At 45.9% G+C, this 19,399-nt stretch overlaps 1 protein-coding gene across 5 annotated transcripts in view; it reads right to left on the bottom strand.

Moving 5' to 3' along the window:
* Window positions 1–19,399, bottom strand: part of STAT1 (signal transducer and activator of transcription 1) — a 1,428,390-nt gene that overhangs the window by 557,830 nt on the left and 851,161 nt on the right. For all 5 annotated transcript variants that reach the window (XM_069733810.1, XM_069733808.1, XM_069733811.1 and 2 more), the window contains one exon: window positions 10,397–10,438. In XM_069733810.1, the coding sequence (XP_069589911.1) occupies window positions 10,397–10,438 (42 nt within the window). The remainder of the gene's footprint in view (window positions 1–10,396; window positions 10,439–19,399) is intronic.

Genomic DNA, 19,399 nt, shown 5'->3' with positions numbered 1-19,399 from the left:
TGTAAAAAATATCTGCAGTTTTGCTGCGGATGTGGGTCCAAGAAACGCTGCAGTTGAGGAGGAGGGAAGCGTGTGGGTGGTGACCAGGGCCGGACTGGCCATCGGGCACTTCTGGCAAATGCCAGAAGGGCCGGTGCCAGTAGTGGGCCGCTGCACTCTTTCCCCCCTACTCCCGCCAGTGCCACCGCATTCAACTATACCGGCGTCTATGACGCCGGTATAGTTCAATGCAATGATGGAGGAGAGAGCGTCCGCTTACGCTCCCTCTTCCATCATTCCCCGCTCTGCCTCTGACACTGCGGGTGCGCGATGACGTCATATCATCGCACGCCTGCTGTGTCCCGGGCAGACTGCCGCCGCCGAGACAGGAGCAGCGCAGGCAAGAGGAAAGGTGAGGAGAGTGTGGAGCCATTATCGGGGGGATGAGATGTGGGCTGTGCTGTGTATATACCACTGTGTGGGCTGTGCTGTGTATGTACCACTGTGTGGGCTGTGCTGTGTATATACCACTGTGTGGGCTGTGCTGTGTATATATCACTGTGTGGGCTATGCTGTGTATATACCACTGTGTGGGCTGTGCTGTGTATATATCACTGTGTGGGCTGTGCTGTGTATACTACTCCGCGGGCTGTGCTGTATATACTACTACGCATGTTGTGCTGTATATACTACGACCTGGGCTGTGCTGTATACTACTACACGGGCTGTGCTGTATACTACTACGCGGGCTGTGCTATATTATGTAGGCTGTGCTATATACTATGCAAGTTGTGCTATATTATATGCGGGCTTTGATATATACTATGGGAGGTATATTATATTCTATGGGGGAGGCCGTGTTATATACTATGTGGCTGTGTTATATACTATTGCGGGGGTATATTCTATTCTATGGGGGAGGCTGTCTTATATACTATGTGGGGTATATTATATTCTATGGGGGAGGCTGTCTTATATACTATGTGGGGCTGCATTATATTCTATGGGGGCTACATTATATTCAATGGGGGCTACATTATATATTATGGGGAGGTGGGCTGCATTATATTCTATGGGGGGCTGTATTAGATTTTATGAGGGATGATTGCATCATACTCTTTGATGGGGCTGCATTATATTCTATGGGGAGGTGGGCTGCATTATATTCTATTCGGGGCTGCATTATATTCTATGGGGGGCTGTATTATATTTATATTCTATGAGGGGTGATTGCATCACTCTATGGGGGGCTGCATTATATTATTTGGGGGGTTACATTATACTCTGGGGTGGCTGCATTATACGCTGCAAATTCAGATGTAAGGCTACTTTCACACTTGCGTCGGTACGGGGCCGTCGCAAACCTTCGGCCAGACGTACCGACGGACGTTATGCTAAATTTAGCACAACATGGGCAGCGGATGCAGTTTTACAACGCATCCGCTGCCCATTGTGATGAGCGTGGAGGAGGGGGCGGAGTTCCAGCCACGCATGCGCGGTCGGAAATGGCAGACGTCGCACAAAAAAAGTTACACTGAACTTTTTTTTGTGCGTTGCGTCCGCCAAAACACGACGGATCCGTTGCTAATACAAGTCTATGGGTACAAAACGCATCCTGCGAGCACATTTGCAGGATCCATTTTTTTTCGCCGGATCTTTTTTTTTCTGCAGGATCTTTTTTTTTCCCGCCGTATCTGTTTTTTACCACCTGATCGTTTTTTTCTGCCAGATCTGTTTTTTTCTCATAGAGTTGTATTAGCGCCGGAGTGCGTCTGATGGCCACACGTTTCATCCGTTTTTTGCTAGATCAGTCGCTGAAAAACCGTTCCTCTGTATGTGTTTTCTGTCCGGTGGAAACAGCTTTTTTGACGGATCCTGCAAAAACGGATTAAACGTGTGGCCACCAGGCGCAATCCGGCGCTAATACAACTCTATGAGAAAAAACAGATCTGGCGGAAAAAAAACATCCGGTGGAATAAAATGGATCCGGCGGAAAAAAACGGATTCGGTTGAAAAAAAACGGATCTGGCGGAAAAAAAAACGATCCGGTGCAAATAAACGGATCCTGCAAATGTGCTCGCAGGATGCGTTTTACCCATAGACTTGTATTAGCGACGGATCGTGATAGATGGCCAGACATCGCCTCCATCGTGCTACAGATCCGTTGTGTTTTGGCGGACCATAGGCACGAAAAAACGTTCAATAGAAAATTTTTTTGGCTGTCTCGCCTGCCATTTTCTACCGCGCATGTGCGGCGGAAACTCCGCCCCCTCTTCCCCGCAATTCAGAATGGGCAGCGAAAGCGTTGAAAAACTGCATCCGCTGCCCACGTCGTGCAGAAATTTCACAACGTGCGTCGGTACGACGCATAGCGATGGACCCGTACCGACGCAAGAGTGAAAGAGGCCTTAATGAGCGTTGAATTTAAAAGAAATAAAATAAAGCGGAAAAAAAACGGCGTGGGCTCCCGCGCAATTTTCTGCGCCAGAGGGGGAAAGCCGACGGCCGGGGCCAATATCTGTAGCCTGCTATGAATACCAGCCCGCAGCTGTCTGCGTAGCCTTTACTGGCTATTAAAAGAGGGGGACCCCCCCCAAAAAAATGACGTGGGGTCCCCCTATATTTTATAGCCAGAAAGGCTACGCAGACAGCTGCAGGCTGATATTCACAGCCTAGAGAGGGGCCATGGATATTGCCCCCCCCCCCCCCCCCCGGCTACAAATACCAGTCCGCAGCCGCCCCAGAAATGGCGCATCTGTAAGATGCGCCAATTCCGGCACTTAGCCCCTCTCTTCCCACTCCCGAGTAGCGGTGGGATATGGGGTAAAAAGGGGTTAATGTCACCTTGCTATTGTAAGGTGACATTAAGCCGGGTTAATAACGGAGAGGCGTCAATAAGACGCCTATCCATTACTAATCCAATAGTAAGAAAGGTTTAATAAAACACACACACATTTGGAAAAAAGTATTTTAATATTCTTCATTTAACCATACTTACCATACTTCAGCGCCTGCAAAAAAAAGTAAAATAATAAACCGTATACTACCTTTCCGCCGTTGTCCAATTAATAACGAGTGCCCCACGACAATCTCCCCTATAGAACAGTGACATCGGGTGATGTCACTGCTCTATAGGACCCACAGTGACACACTGACAGGAGACAATGGCTCCTGCAGTGCATCACTGAGGTTACTCTAGTTCACTGGTCTCACTTTATGGCAATTGCTGCATGGGAAAATGTCTCACCCAGCAATGCCAATAGTGAGACTAGGGACTATTTTCTCACAGGGGCGTAGGAATACCTTGTGAGGAATACATGATGGAAGGATACCTTCCATCATTGTGTTCCTGGAGCCCCTGGAGAGTGGTCGCATCAACTGATGCTCCTGCTCTCCACGGGAGATCGTCGTGGGACACTCGTTTTAATTGGATTTCTGCGGACAGGGAGTATATTGTTTGTTTATTATTTTAATATTTTTTACAAGTGACAATGGCTTCGGGGAACAAAGTGACAAGTGATGGTGAGTATGTACTCTATGTTATATGTACTGTATGTCTGTAGTATGTATGTATGTACTGTATGTCACATGTCGTTGCATGGTGCATGTCGTCGCATGGTGCATGTCGTCGCATGGTACATGTTGTCGCATGGTGCATGTCGCCGCATGGTGCATGTCGTCGCATGGTGCATGTCGTCGCATGGTGCATGTTGCATGGTACATGTCGCATGCCGTCACATGGTGCATGCAGCATGTCGTCGCATGGTGCATGCAGCATGTCACATGGTGCATGTCGTCGCATGGTGCATGTCGTCGCATGGTGCATGTAGCATGTCGTCGCATGGTACATGTCGCATGCCGTCGCATTGTGCATGTCGCTGCATGATGCATGTCGTCGCATGGTGCATGTCGCATGCCGTCGCATGGTGCATGTCGCTGCATGGTGCATGTCGCATGCCGTCGCATGGTGCATGTAGCATGTCACATGGTGCATATCGTCGCATGGTGCATGTCGTTGCATGGTGCATGTTGTTGCATGGTGCATGTCGTCGCATGGTGCATGTCGTCGCATGGTGCATGTCGTCGCATGGTGCATGTCGTCACATGGTGCATGTCGCATGGTGCATGTCGCATGCCGCTGCATGTCGTCGCATGGTGCATGTCGCACGCCGCTGCATGGTGCATGTCGCATGCCGCTGCATGGTGCATGTCATCGCATGCCGCTGCATGGTGCATGTCGTCGCATGGTGCATGTAGCATGTCGCATGGTGCATGTCGTCGTATGGTGCATGTCGTCGCATGGTGCATGTCATCGCATGGTGCATGTAGTCGCATGGTGCATGTTGTTGCATGGTGCATGTCGTCGCATGCTGCTGCATGGTGCATGTCATCGCATGGTGCATGTAGCATGTCGCATGGTGCATGTTGTCGCATGGTGCATGTCGTCGCATGGTGCATGTCATCGCATGGTGCATGTAGTCGCATGGTGCATGTTGTTGCATGGTGCATGTCGTCGCATGGTGCATGTCGCAGCATGTTACATGTCGCATGGTGTGTGTTGTATGTATGTATGTACTGAGTGTTTTTATTTTTTTTCATTCAACACATTAGCCGGATGATGGGACTACTACTGTCCCATCATTGGCTAATGTGCCAGTCACTGTCAGTGTAGCAGGCAGAGCCCGATGGGACTTGTAGTCCCATCGGATGATGCCTGCACACACACACACATATATACACACACACACATATATATACACACACACACACACACACACACACACACACACAACAACCCCCCGCAGCAGACCCCGGCGCCGAGCGGCACAGGAGACCCCTGGCGCCGAGCGGCACAGGAGACCCCCGGCGCCGAGCGGCACAGGAGACCCCCGGCGCCGAGCGGCACATGCCGGCACCCAGACCCCGGCGTCAGGCGTCCACACACTCACCCCAGCAGAGCCAGCACAGCCCCGCCCGCCCCCAGCACAGCCCTGCAGGCAGCCCCCAGCACCGCCCACAGTCCAGTCACTTTTGCTGAGTGACTGCTGACTGTGGGGGCTGGTCACGCCTGCTGCTGACGTCACGTCAATTTTCAGAGCCTGGAAATTGACGTGACGTCAACGGAAATGAGCGGCGGCTGCAGCATGGGGGTCATGTGACCCGTACCCAGCTGCAGCCATAGCGCCGCTCACAGGCAAAAACGACAACGCAAGGTATTTACACAATTCAATAGGGGCCCTGGGGGGATACATTGGGGGGTTACATGAAAGTAGTGGACAACCCCTTTAAGTAAATAGGGCAGCACACTGCAGCGCCAAAACATGCAAACTTGAAAACACGAAATTTGAACTGCATTACTGCACTAGAAATATGAAAAATGAGAGCTTTTAGCGCATAAAAATGGCCAATTTTATGTGTACCTCGTAGCCACTTTACGGCATCTCTCTTATACGAGGTCCTACGCTTGACCTACCTCGCTGAGAATAAACGTCTCCATCTGAATGGGTACATGTGAAACCTCTTCTTGGACTCAAATTCTCTCTCTCTGTGGAGGGGTATTGGACCTACTATAATTAAAACACCTGAAGCTAGGAGGCGGGGAGTGCACGATCAGAAGGCTACAGAATACATTTCAAAAACCTGACCTGCACATCCAAACATAGACTAAGTGTGAACAGGTGCTGAACCCAGAGTCGCCAACTCGTTTATAATTAAGTAAATAGGGCAGCACACTGCAGCGCCAAAACATGCAAACTTGAAAACACGAAATTTGAACTGCATTACTGCACTAGAAATATGAAAAACGAGAGCTTTTAGCGCATAAAAATGGCCAATTTTATGTGTACTTCGTAGCCACTTTACGGCATCTCTCTTATACGAGGTCCTACGCTTGACCTACCTCGCTGAGAATAAACGTCTCCATCTGAATGGGTACATGTGAAACCTCTTCTTGGACTCAAATTCTCTCTCTCTGTGGAGGGGTATTGGACCTACTATAATTAAAACACCTGAAGCTAGGAGGCGGGGAGTGCACGATCAGAAGGCTAGAGAATACATTTCAAAAACCTGACCTGCACATCCAAACATAGACTAAGTGTGAACAGGTGCTGAACCCAGAGTCGCCAACTCGTATATAATTAAGTAAATAGGGCAGCACACTGCAGCGCCAAAACATGCAAACTTGAAAACACGAAATTTGAACTGCATTACTGCACTAGAAATATGAAAAATGAGAGCTTTTAGCGCATAAAAATGGCCAATTTTATGTGTACCTCGTAGCCACTTTACGGCATCTCTCTTATACGAGGTCCTACGCTTGACCTACCTCGCTGAGAATAAACGTCTCCATCTGAATGGGTACATGTGAAACCTCTTCTTGGACTCAAATTCTCTCTCTCTGTGGAGGGGTATTGGACCTACTATAATTAAAACACCTGAAGCTAGGAGGCGGGGAGTGCACGATCAGATGGCTAGAGAATACATTTCAAAAACCTGACCTGCACATCCAAACATAGACTAAGTGTGAACAGGTGCTGAACCCAGAGTCGCCAACTCGTTTATAATTAAGTAAATAGGGCAGCACACTGCAGCGCCAAAACATGCAAACTTGAAAACACGAAATTTGAACTGCATTACTGCACTAGAAATATGAAAAATGAGAGCTTTTAGCGCATAAAAATGGCCAATTTTATGTGTACCTCGTAGCCACTTTACGGCATCTCTCTTATACGAGGTCCTACGCTTGACCTACCTCACTGAGAATAAACGTCTCCATCTGAATGGGTACATGTGAAACCTCTTCTTGGACTCAAATTCTCTCTCTCTGTGGAGGGGTATTGGACCTACTATAATTAAAACACCTGAAGCTAGGCGGCGGGGAGTGCACGATCAGAAGGCTAGAGAATACATTTCAAAAACCTGACCTGCACATCCAAACATAGACTAAGTGTGAACAGGTGCTGAACCCAGAGTCGCCAACTCGTTTATAATTAAGTAAATAGGGCAGCACACTGCAGCGCCAAAACATGCAAACTTGAAAACACGAAATTTGAACTGCATTACTGCACTAGAAATATGAAAAATGAGAGCTTTTAGCGCATAAAAATGGCCAATTTTATGTGTACCTCGTAGCCACTTTACGGCATCTCTCTTATACGAGGTCCTACGCTTGACCTACCTCGCTGAGAATAAACGTCTCCATCTGAATGGGTACATGTGAAACCTCTTCTTGGACTCAAATTCTCTCTCTCTGTGGAGGGGTATTGGACCTACTATAATTAAAACACCTGAAGCTAGGAGGCGGGGAGTGCACGATCAGAAGGCTAGAGAATACATTTCAAAAAACTGCCTGTTGTCAGCTTCATGCTCTGTGCCTCTGCTCTCTGCTTGCTTCCTGGCTGTGTGCTTAGGGGGCGGCACCAGAACTCTCTGGTTCTTATGGAATCAGGGTGCACCTGTCTAATGTGCTCCTGACCAATTACCAAAAGGCCTCCAGTATTTAGGGCAGCTCCACCCTGTAGACTGGGCCTTTGCAATATCTAAACTCAGTTAGTGTCCAGCTTCTGAGCTGCCAGGCCTTGCTCTGTGTTCCTCCTTCTCTGGACGCTCTACTCTTAGCTTTGCCTTGTTCTTGTTGGTCTGCCCTCCAGGAGGCTGTATATCCTGGTCTCAGTGTCTGTGTCCTTGCTTTGCTTTGTTTTGGTCTATCTGCCCTCCAGGAGGCAGAATATCCTGCTCCCTGTCTCTTTGTTCTTGTGCCTTGTCTCGTTCCATTACCTAGTCTGAACTTAGTCCTATCTCTGTCTCCCAGTCTCCTTGTCTGTGGCTTCTTTCCCTGCTGTGTCTTTCTTTGTGCCCTCTCTGTATGCTTTGCACTCTTGCGGCTCTGCCTGCTCTGCACCCTTGTGACTTTGCCTGGGCTCCGCTCTCTTGCAGCTTTACCTCTGCTTTGCACTCCTGTGGTTCTGTTCTCTTTCAGCTCTACTTAGGCCCTGCTGCTGCAGAACCTCTTGCTGCAGCTCTTCTCCGTATGCCTTGCGGTTCAGCTCTGCTTTGTTTCTTCTTCTGCAGAAATTCTTGCTGCTCTACAGCTCTTCTCCACAGCCTTGCAGTTCTCCTCCTGCGTGAACAGGTCTCTACCTGTTTCTCCATTTACCATTTCTTTCTATCAGTACCAGTACCTGCACCCGCTGTGTGAACAGGATCCTACCTGTTTCTTCATACACCAATCCTTCCTATCAGAATCAGTACCTGCACTCACTGGGTGTACAGGACCCTACCTTATTCATACACCACTTCTGCCCTGTGTCTCTGCCGTGCCTGCCTGCCCTGTGTCTCTGCCTTGCCTGCCTGTGTCTCTGCCATTCCTGCCAGCCCTGTGTCTCTGCCGTTCCTGCCAGCCCTTTGTCTCTGCCGTTCCTGCCAGCCCTGTGTCTCTGCCGTTCCTGCCAACCCTGTGTTTCTGCCGTACCTGCCAGCCTTGTGTCTCAGCCGTGCCTGCTTGCCCTGTGTATCAGCTGTGCCTGCTTGTCCAAGTTTCAGCAGTGCTCATCTGCCAGTCTTGCCTGTCGCCCGCACCTGTCCTAGTGTTCCTGTCTCCCAAGTGGGATCAACAGCCACAGCAAGACACCGCCCTAGAGTGGCACCTGGCAGCTGCCTGCTGCACAAGCCTGACCTCACCATCAGAGGCTCCAGTGAAACCCAAGGCAGCTGTCCTAGTCACGCCCTTTCCAGGGTAGTCTGGTTTGTGGCACAGTGGGTCCGCAAACCCCCTGGCTCACGCCCACCAGTCAGGGTGTGAATGTGACAGTACCTCCCCCTTCTTCTTTAATTATGGGTTTAATCCACACTTTGGGGAGTTTTCTCACCTGGATTCCGGTTGCCCGGGGGCTGATATTGCTGTACAGCAGTTGGGGAAATTATGGCGTGAGGTCCAAAAGAATATTGGGGAGTCTCAGAGGAAGTTTAAGCTTTTTGCTGACAGAAGACGGACTGTGGGACCCACCCTTCGGGTTGGGGATAAAGTGTGGCTGTCCACTAGGAACATTAAGCTTATGGTTCCTTAGGCAAAATTGGGACCAAAGTTTATTGGTCCCTATGAGATCACGGAGGTGGTTAACACACTGGCGTTTCGTTTTTGTCTTCCAGCATCTTTTAAGATCTCCAATGTATTCCATAGGGCCCTGCTGAAACCATTGGGGGCTGTGGAAGAAGCAACATTGGGTCTTTCGCCGCCTGTATTGGTGGATAGACAGGAGTACGAATTGGAGCACATCATGGATTCCCGGTTGGTGCGCAGTGCAGTGTATCTTGGGCACTGGAAGGGGAATGGTCCTGAAGACCGATCTTGGGTTCCTGCCCACTCGGTTCATGCCAATTGTTTGGTGCGCTCCTTTCATTCACGTTTTCATGGGAAGCTTGGGGTTGGGTAGCCCCCCATTGAAAGGGGGTACTGTCATGACTCTGGACACATCATCACAGTGCCTTTTAGTGGGGTTATTACTGGTGCTGTAGTATGCACAACTTTTATGCCTGCCATTAGGTTGTATAAAATTATTTATTGGCCTTGCTTTGGCATTTAACTAGTTGGTCGCATAAACATTTTTTTATGGGAAAACTACTTGCTGACCATATATTGAATTTTTTGTTATAATGGGGGCTATTTCTGTATATATGGGACAGTGTGTGGATTAGTATTGGATATAGGGGGACAGTTTGTGGGCTCATACAGTTTATAGGGGGTGTCAGCATACTTAATTCTGCTCAATATTAAGTAATAAAATAATATTAATGTAAAAAGGGTGGCATGGTGTCTCAGTGGTTAGCACTGCAGCCTTGCAGCACTGGAGTCCTGGGTTGAAATCCCACCAAGGACGACATCTGCAAGGAGTTTGTATGTTTTCAACATGTTTGCGTGGGTTTTCTCCCATATTTCAAAGACATACTGATAGGGAATTTAGATTGTGAGCCCCATCAGGGACAGCAATGATAATGTGTGCAAACTGTATAGAACTGCAGAATATGTTGGTGCTATATAAAAATAAAGATTATTATTAATAATAATAATAATTCACAAGTTAATATTAATATTGAGCAGAATGTATTTCAGCCTATTAGTTCGGACCTCTGCAACAGTCTTGGTCTCTTATGTGGACCCTCAGAAAACTTAATTGCCCACCTCTGTACTAAACCATGACAACATTGAGAAATTCACAGATTTTCATTTTTCTCAACTCTATGATAACAAGACTGTTGGATGTATGGTAGTTAAGGTTCTTGCTGGTAACATTACTGTTTTTTGTTTTTTTTTATAGACTAAGTGAAACATTAATTACATTCAATTTAGATATATATAATAACAGAATGTTTAAAAGCAAAGTATAGAATTTAACTTGAGAAAGAAAAACTGATTCATTACCTCATTAGTTCGACATCCTGCATTCTTTTGCTCCTTTAATTGCTGTAGGAAAACATATAAAGACAGAATAGTAAATTGGTATACTAAATAAAATAATTTTATAATTATTGCAATTCTACATGACTTTTAATCATTTTTAGAGACTCCTGTAATGTTATACATTAACTGTTTTGGGTCAAATATGCAAATTAACTGTCTTGCATAATGAAAGCGGTGACATTTCTCCTTGCAGACACTGAGATGTTAAGCATGCCAAGATAATTAGACTTTTAAGCCACAATGCTCCTCTGGGAACTCTAGTACAATCAATAGAAAGTAGCAATCCTAAAATTCAATGTCCACCCTTTAACGACTCTTGCCACATGACTTAGGATCGACATTGACTTCTAGCATTGCTACTTCCAATAGGTGTTACTAGAGTTCTAGTCCTCTTCCTCTCTGAAGAGACAATTTGCACAATGAAAGAAACTTTACCACAACTACCATCAGTGTCTGACCTTCAACAAGCCTGCAACTTCCCCCAAGCTGTTTTGTGTCAGACACACAAAAGATAATAAGAGTAAAGGCAGGAATAGGAAGCTCAGTGCAAGGACGTCAATTATAATATTACCTTAAATACTCTGAAAAGTTTTTTTTCCAAAAAGCGTTTCAGTAGAGGTCTAACTGCAATGAATAAGAATCCTTAATTGCATTGGTGTATTTACTATACCTTATAGTAAATTATTTCTTATCATTTAGCTAGGTATACGAATTGCACCAAAGCAATTAGGGAATTTTTATTAATTACAGTTGATTTTCTGCTCACTTTTTAAAAATTTTTGACAAAAGGTTTTTTTTACAGCGATGGGAAGGATGGGGGGTGAAATTTTCCACGTCCCCAGCAAATATAGTTATTAAATCAGAAAATCATATATGTCTACCAATTCCCAATCAAGAGAAAATTATACAAAGACCTGGTGCCTAAAATAACTAAACTTTATTTAATAAATTGCCTTTAAAAATTGTCAAGTAACGACATGTCACACTATCTAACCTGCATGGCCATTTGAAATGGAAATGAAACTGTGCATGTTCGGTCTTTAGAGAGGGCTAGATGGACAGAGCTAGATACCAGTAATGCTATCACTAGGGGGTGCCATACTGAGCCTCAAAGGTAGATAGGCTTTGAGGGAGGCATAATTTTTAATAGGTTTAATTTACAACAGCATTTATTTACATGATTTCTACAGCATAACCCATATGTTCTATGGCAGCACAATCCCAATAACTTAGGATGTGACCTCATTGTATACTAATATTGATTAGTTAGGCCTTTCATGTGTTAATTTTTTTCTTGATTTAGACCCCACTATTCCACCACTTCAAAAGAACTTCAAAAGGGAGACCTTGGATTTCATTTTGAAAAACAATTATTTTACATACCAAGGTCGCACCTGTGAATGTCAATCTATTTATTGTTGTGTTTGGATCAGGGCTGTGGAGTTGGAGTCAAAGTCATGGAGTTGGAGCCCATATTGGTGGACTCAGAATCGGTATAAAATGGACCGACTCCGACTCCTAAAATATACAATAAATTGGGTACAGTAGTTCAATGCAGTTTGTGGGGAATACTTTATTCATAAGAATTTGGGAAAGTTATGAAATGTCCTATAAATATCTGTCCTATTCCTGATCTAAGGTCTAGACTTTTAGCTGAGATGAATATGTGCTGCAGTTTATGTTCATGGTAAGTAGTGAAGCTCCTCCTCTACAGATAAGGGGGAAAATAACAAACACACAGGGAACGAATGACTGCATTCATCTCAGAACTTCTGGAGTGAACAGGAAAGCAGGCGTAAGGTAACTACTTCTTATATCATATCTAAACTTCCAATAAACTGTGCATAAATCAATAGTCCAGTATATCTTGTCCCTGTATGCTTGATATTTTAGTTTGTTTTTCTTCTTAGCTCATGTTTGGAGAAATTAGCTGCACTGATGACTTATATACAGTTTACATAGAATATAAGGGGTAAAACTGCTTTCTAACATCTCAAATTAGGAAATACAGTAACAGAATCGATGAGGACATATTTATTTTTTTTGTGTGTGTGTTCTGGAATATGATTGAGCACAAACATGCTCCCTCCCTCCTCCCTCCTCCCTCCTCCCTTATTCATAGAATATGAAGAAATATGATGTGAAGCATTTAGACAGCTGTACCCTGAGACAAGCCTCACATTGAAAGTTCAGAGTAAAGCTATCTAACAACATATTTTACAAACTTTATACTTTTCTTCTGTCCTATTGATTTATGCAAAGATTATTTTATTTCTGTCCTAAATTATACAGTGCATGATTCTCTATACTTGCAAGAATGACAATATAACTTATTCTTTTTTACAGGAGAAAATTATTTTGAGAGCGAATTTAAATAATTACAGAATGTCTAGGAAGCATCTCATGAAGTCGGCTGTATTTGAGCATTTCACAATGACTCAAGATAAAAAAACATTTTGTGAGTCAGTGTTTAAGTGACCCAGACGAAAACAAATGCTGTGATGCCAAAATGAGTGCATACTCAGGCAATGATAAAAATGCTCCTTCAAGAACTTCCAATCTAAAAAGACATTTACAATGCTGCCACCCAGAAGTTTACAAAGCTGTGATTGAAAAAGATCACAGCAGCACCAAGAAACCAGAGACCAGCACCTCCATCCAGGCAAAGTAGGAGGAAAGAGCATCTCAAACATCAGTTACAAGATATTTTGTAAGCGACAAAGTTACTGTAACAATGACAGATGTGTTTAAATGACAGCTCATCGAGCTTGTTGTGAGGAGGGAAAGTGTACCATTATCATTATTTCCAAGACCAGCTTTTACAACTCTTAATGGAGAAATGGCCCGCAAACTTGGTGTTTCCCTGGAAGGAGAAAGTATTAGAAAATTAGTGAATGAAGAAGCCCTTAACCAAAAGGAAGCTCTTAAAAATCTCTTTGTGAGATTATACACGTTCCATTTAAGGACACAGGCACTGCTTATGGTTACTAGTTGAGTTTTTTGTATAAATGTACTAGGTATCCCATTTATACCTTATATAACTTGCCATTTTTAAGTATTATATTTATTTTTGAACAAACTACATACTGTTCTGTCCTGTCTAAAGTCCAATCTTGTTGTTTTACCTGGCATCACACTTTAATAGACTTATTTGTATCCTTTAAATGCTTTGATATTCTGATTAACTTTATGCTATATTGATGATTGTACTGTAATAAAATCTATGTACTTTTTTTAATGGCATTGACTCTTTGTTCCTCCTTTATTGATATTGGAGTCGTGGAGTCGGTGTCATGGAAATTGAGGAATCGGAGGTTTGATTTACTGACTCCACAGCCCTGGTTTTGATACTTTTTTATTTACATCAATGCATTAACAAATATGTTATTGTGTATAAAATGTACATTGATGTTTTATTCTTGGTATGGGATGATGAGGAGATATCACCCAATTCTGTCTAAAAACAAGTAGCTGTGGCTTGTCAAGGTAAGGAGGCTTATTCGCCGTGCAAGACTCGTTAAAGGGTTGATTCTGACTTGTAGGATCACTACTTCCAACATGTGGCACTATAGAGTTCAAGTCCTCCTTTTCTCTGAAGAGGCAATTTGCATATTAAAAACAAGTAATGATTAGCGATGAATCGAGTATGGCGTGGTGGAAACCATGAAAAAAGACATGCGTATATATATGTGCACACTTATATATATCGTGTATAGAAAAACATCTTTATTAATGACAACTAGATAAAAACAATTAAAACCAAAAAATCATAACACCCCTATTTCAGTTAGTGTCCGTGTGGGTGTAATAAATGATACAGAATCATAGAATCCAAAATGGATCCATATAGATGCAACTAAGTGCAAAAAAGGGTCAGAGTTAATCAAATATAAAATGCAAAAACTTTCCCTGACGAAGCTGGTTGACAGCGATACGCGTGGGGCTCTCCCACACCCCCGTTTTATCACATCTTCCTCTTGCCCTTTACATCCCTCCCCCTCTTGAACTGACGGCTTTGCTTTTCACTGTTGGGTATTTTTACCTTGCATACTGTTAGGGTTGGCGGAACGCACCCAATATATATATTTATTAGTAGTAGTAGGTACGTTCGCAACACGGGATCCACCGTGCAGGAAGGAACCTGCTGCTAAGTTTCAAACTTTCTCCTCTCCAATCCATCTTAAATGCGGCAGCCAGGGTCATATTTCTGTCCAGCTGCTTCACTGATGCCTCCATCTTGTGCCAGTCATTACACTGGCTACCCATTCGCTACAGGGTCCAGTATAAACTTATCTCTCTCACCCACAAAGCTCTCCACAGTTCTGCACCGCCTTATATCTCCTCTCTCATCTCCGTCTATCGCCCTACACGTGCCCTCCGTTCTACAAATGACCAACATCCCCCGTAATCCGAACCTCGCACCTCCGTCTCCAAGACTTCTCTCGTGCTGTGCCAGCTCTCTGGAATGCACTTCCCCAGACGATCAGACAGATACCTAGCCCCAACCTATTCAAGCGCGCTTTAAAAACCCATCTCTTCAAACAAACCTACCAAATCAACTACTCAGTAAACTAACTTTGTCCTGTTCCCTCCTTCCAAATATTATCTGCATGTGAATCTGCACCCTACTATTCATCTGTCTCCACACCCTCCATGCACATGATAACTGCACTTGATACTTGACTATTGCACTTAAACACACGGGCTGATGACCATATCATGCAGCTTTATATGAAAATCCCTATTTATTATAATTGCCAGACCTGAAATAACAAGCACTTTTCACCTATTGTGTCCCCCCATTTCCTTGTAGATTGTAAGCTTGCGAGCAGGGACCTCACCCCTAATGTCAATGTTTAAATTGTCTTAACTTGTACTGAATTTATTGTCTGTACATGTCCCCGCTTAATTGTAAAGTGCTGTGGAATTTGTTGGCGCTATATAAATAAAAAAATATTATTAATTATTATTATTAAGTATGGTGGTACAATATAGTATTATAAACAAACTCTGTTACTTCACAGAGTCTGTTAGCAAAGAGAACGCTGTGCCCTGTTTAGCTCACAGAGGAACACAGCTACTTAGTAGAGCAGTTAGTGGTCATGCAGTCAAATGCAAACACACAGCTCCTCTCCGGTGGAGCCGGAATTCTAATGGCTATACGCCAGCCCTGAATCCACTCACATGAAACTCCTCGCTGGAGGTGCCAGCATTCTAGGGGCTTATTTCAGCCGGGTCCCTGAATACACACACAAGAAACTCCTCACCGGAGGTGCCAGCATTCTAGGGGCTTATTTCAGCTGGGTCCCTGACTGCATACAAACACGACCACACTGACGCTGAGCTCATACATAAATTGACACTAGCGCATGGCTGTGCGGTCATGAGAACCTTTTATAGCTGCAGCATGTACAGGACCTTCCAAGAAGGACCAATGGAAGGCTGCCACAGAACTTGATCAGGTACAGAGCCTTCCTGGAGGACCAATGGAAGTCGCTGCAGTACCTGAGCATGTGACCCTAGACCTCCACTGAGAGATCTTACCCTGGGCATGGTCAGTGTGTGCAAAGCAGGACTTAGTCCCAGAAAAGCCTGCTCACCTCAGACCAGTGCAGGGTACAATAGCAGAGCCTGGAGAGGCAGCAGTAACCCTTTGCACAGTATCAGATCCAAGGAGACACTGGTACCGACATCTCCGCTGAGCAGGCTCCACTGCAGCCGATGCAGAATGGGAGACCATAGCAGACACGGCTCGAGATTCCCCCTGTGCAGCGGCAGGAACTCGACTCCTAACATTACCCCCCCTCCTAGGGCCCCCCTCCTTGAGCCTCGCTACACTCAAAAGCTGCAATGAGCAGCGGAGCCCGAATGTGCTCCACAGGTTCCCAGGTTCTGTCCTCTGGGGCGTGACCCTTCAAGTCCACCAGACAAAATTTCTTGACACATACCACCTTGCACCCTACAATAGCATTCACCTCAAACTCATCCGTGAATGAATTCGACGTCACGGCGGCAGATGACTCGGAAAACCGGGAAAAATGGATGGGCTTTAAGAGAGAGACGTGGAAGGTGTCGGTGATACCAAGGCGTGGAGGAATGGCCTAACGGTAGACCACAGGGTTGACCTGTTCCAGAATCTTGAACGGGCCAATGTAGCGAGGCGCAAACTTAGTGGACTCAACTCGCAGCCTGATGTTACGGGCGGAGAGCCACATTAAGTCACCAGGAGCAAAGGTCGGAGCGGGGCGCCGGTGTGTATCAGCAGAAACCCTCATTCTCTCCTTAGAGGCCTGGATGGCATCCTGTGTGCGGTCCCAAATGTCCTGTGCCTCCACCGCTCAGTCTGCCACCCTAGAATCAGTGGATGACATGGGCATGGGCACAGGGAAACGCGGATGCTGGCCGTAATTAAGGAGAGAAGGAGTCTGCCCAGTAGAATTGGCTACGGTGTTGTTCAAGGCAAATTCCGCCTAAGGTAGCAAGGATGCCCAATCATCCTGCCTAGCAGAGACAAAATGTCGCAAGTATGTCACCAGAGTCTGGTTGGTCCTCTCTACCAACCCATTCGTCTCGGGATGATATGCAGGGGAAAGATTCAACTCTATGTTGAGTAAACGGCAGAGCTCTCTTCAAAACCGAGACGCGAACTGGGGACCCCGGTCGCAGACAATTATATCAGGCATTCCATATAAGCGGAAAATATGCTTTATGAATAACGCCGCTAAGGCCCGTGCAGAAGGTAACCGTGGAAGCGGCATCAAGTGCACCATCTTAGAGAAATGATCGGTGACAACCCAGATAACGGTGCAGCTACGAGACTTGGGTAAGCCCACTATGATGTCCACCCCAACCATCTCCCAGGGCCTGTCTGCCACCGGCAGGGGGTAAAGCAACCCAGCAGGCCGTTGCCGAGGAGACCGATTCTGGGTGCAGGAAACGCATGCCCGAATGTAGTCCCTGACGTCATGGGCCATATGCGGCCACCAGTACGTACTCGCCAAAAGTTCAGATGTCCTTTTGGTACCGAAATGCCCACCCACTCTGGACGAGTGAGCCCAAGAGAGAACCTCCGGTCGCAAATTCGCTGGCACAAAAGTCTTGCCCGGGGGCACGAACTCTAGCGAAACCGGAGCCACAGTTCTTAGACTCTCAGAAGGGACAATTAGCAGAGGCTCCTCCTCCTCCTCAGATGACACTACGGAGCGGCAGAGAGCATCGGAATGAATGTTCTTCTCCCCAGAGAGAAAATGAAGAGTAAAATGAAACTGGGAGAACAGGGACCATCTAGGCTAGCGAGAATTCAGCCGCTGGGCCGTCTGTAGATATACCAAGTTCTTGTGGTCAGTGAATACCTGGAAGGGAAAGCGAGCTCCCTCCAAGAGGTATCTCCACTCTGAGAAAGCCAACTTCATGGCTAGCATCTCCCTGAATAATTCCTCTCCGCCGGTGTGAAGGTCTTGGAGAAGAAGAAGCAAGGATGCTTCCGACCTTGAGCATCCTTTTGGAAAAGGACTGCTCCAGCACCAATGAATGAGGCATCCACCTCCATGATAAATGGCTTATCTACATCGGGGCAATGTAGAATGGGAGTGCTAGCGAAGTGTGATTTAATCGAGAGAAATGGTTTGGAGACATCCTCCGACCACAACTTGGGATTTGCTCCCTTCTTGGTGAGGGCAACCAAGGGGGCTACCACAGTTGAGAAGTGTGGAATGAACTGGCGATAGTAATTAATGAACCCCATAAAGCGCTGCACCGCTTTAAGTGAATGGGGTTCCTGCCAGTCCATCACAGCCTGTAGCTTGGCAGGATCCATAGCCAAACCCTGGGCAGAGATGATATAACCAAGGAAAGGCAAGGACTCCTGCTCAAACACACACTTCTCCAAATTGGTGTAGGGAGAGTTTGCTCGTAAGAGGTCGAAGACCTTGCGGATATCTCTCCGATGGGAGTCAATATCTGGAGAGTAGATGAGAATATCATCCAGATAGACTACGACTAAGGTGGTGAGCATATCCCAGAAGATGTCGTTCACCATACATAAAGTATACTTTCAGGGACCTCCTTCCCCGTCTATAGGTCTTCGCTGAGATTAGCCTAGGATCGTCGGTGGGTCTATTTGCAAGGAATGGGTCTTCCCTGACGAAGCTGGTTGACAGCGATACGCGTGGGGCTCTCCCACACCCCCGTTTTATCACATCTTCCTCTTGCCCTTTACATCCCTCCCCCTCTTGTAATGACGGCTTTGCTTTTCACTGTTGGGTATTTTTACCTTGCATACTGTTAGGGTTGGCGGAACGCACCCAATATATATATTTATTAGTAGTAGTAGGTACGTTCGCAACACGGGATCCACCGTGCAGGAAAGAACCTGCTGCTAAGTTTCAAACTTTCTCCTCTCCAATCCATCTTAAATGCGGCAGCCAGGGTCATATTTCTGTCCAGCTGCTTCACTGATGCCTCCATCTTGTGCCAGTCATTACACTGGCTACCCATTCGCTACAGGGTCCAGTATAAACTTATCTCTCTCACCCACAAAGCTCTCCACAGTTCTGCACCTCCTTATATCTCCTCTCTCATCTCCGTCTATCGCCCTACACGTGCCCTCCGTTCTACAAATGACCAACATCCCCTGTAATCCGAACCTCGCACCTCCGTCTCCAAGACTTCTCTCGTGCTGTGCCAGCTCTCTGGAATGCACTTCCCCAGACGATCAGACAGATACCTAGCCCCAACCTATTCAAGCGCGCTTTAAAAACCCATCTCTTCAAACAAACCTACCAAATCAACTACTCAGTAAACTAACTTTGTCCTGTTCCCTCCTTCCAAATATTATCTGCATGTGAATCTGCACCCTACTATTCATCTGTCTCCACACCCTCCATGCACATGATAACTGCACTTGATACTTGACTATTGCACTTAAACACACGGGCTGATGACCGTATCATGCAGCTTTATATG

This window comes from Ranitomeya imitator, chromosome 7, assembly GCF_032444005.1.
Source record: "Ranitomeya imitator isolate aRanImi1 chromosome 7, aRanImi1.pri, whole genome shotgun sequence".
Lineage (NCBI taxonomy): Eukaryota > Metazoa > Chordata > Amphibia > Anura > Dendrobatidae > Ranitomeya > Ranitomeya imitator.
The sequence above is the reverse complement of the archived record's forward strand: the minus strand, read 5'-3'. Positions and strand labels throughout refer to the sequence as shown.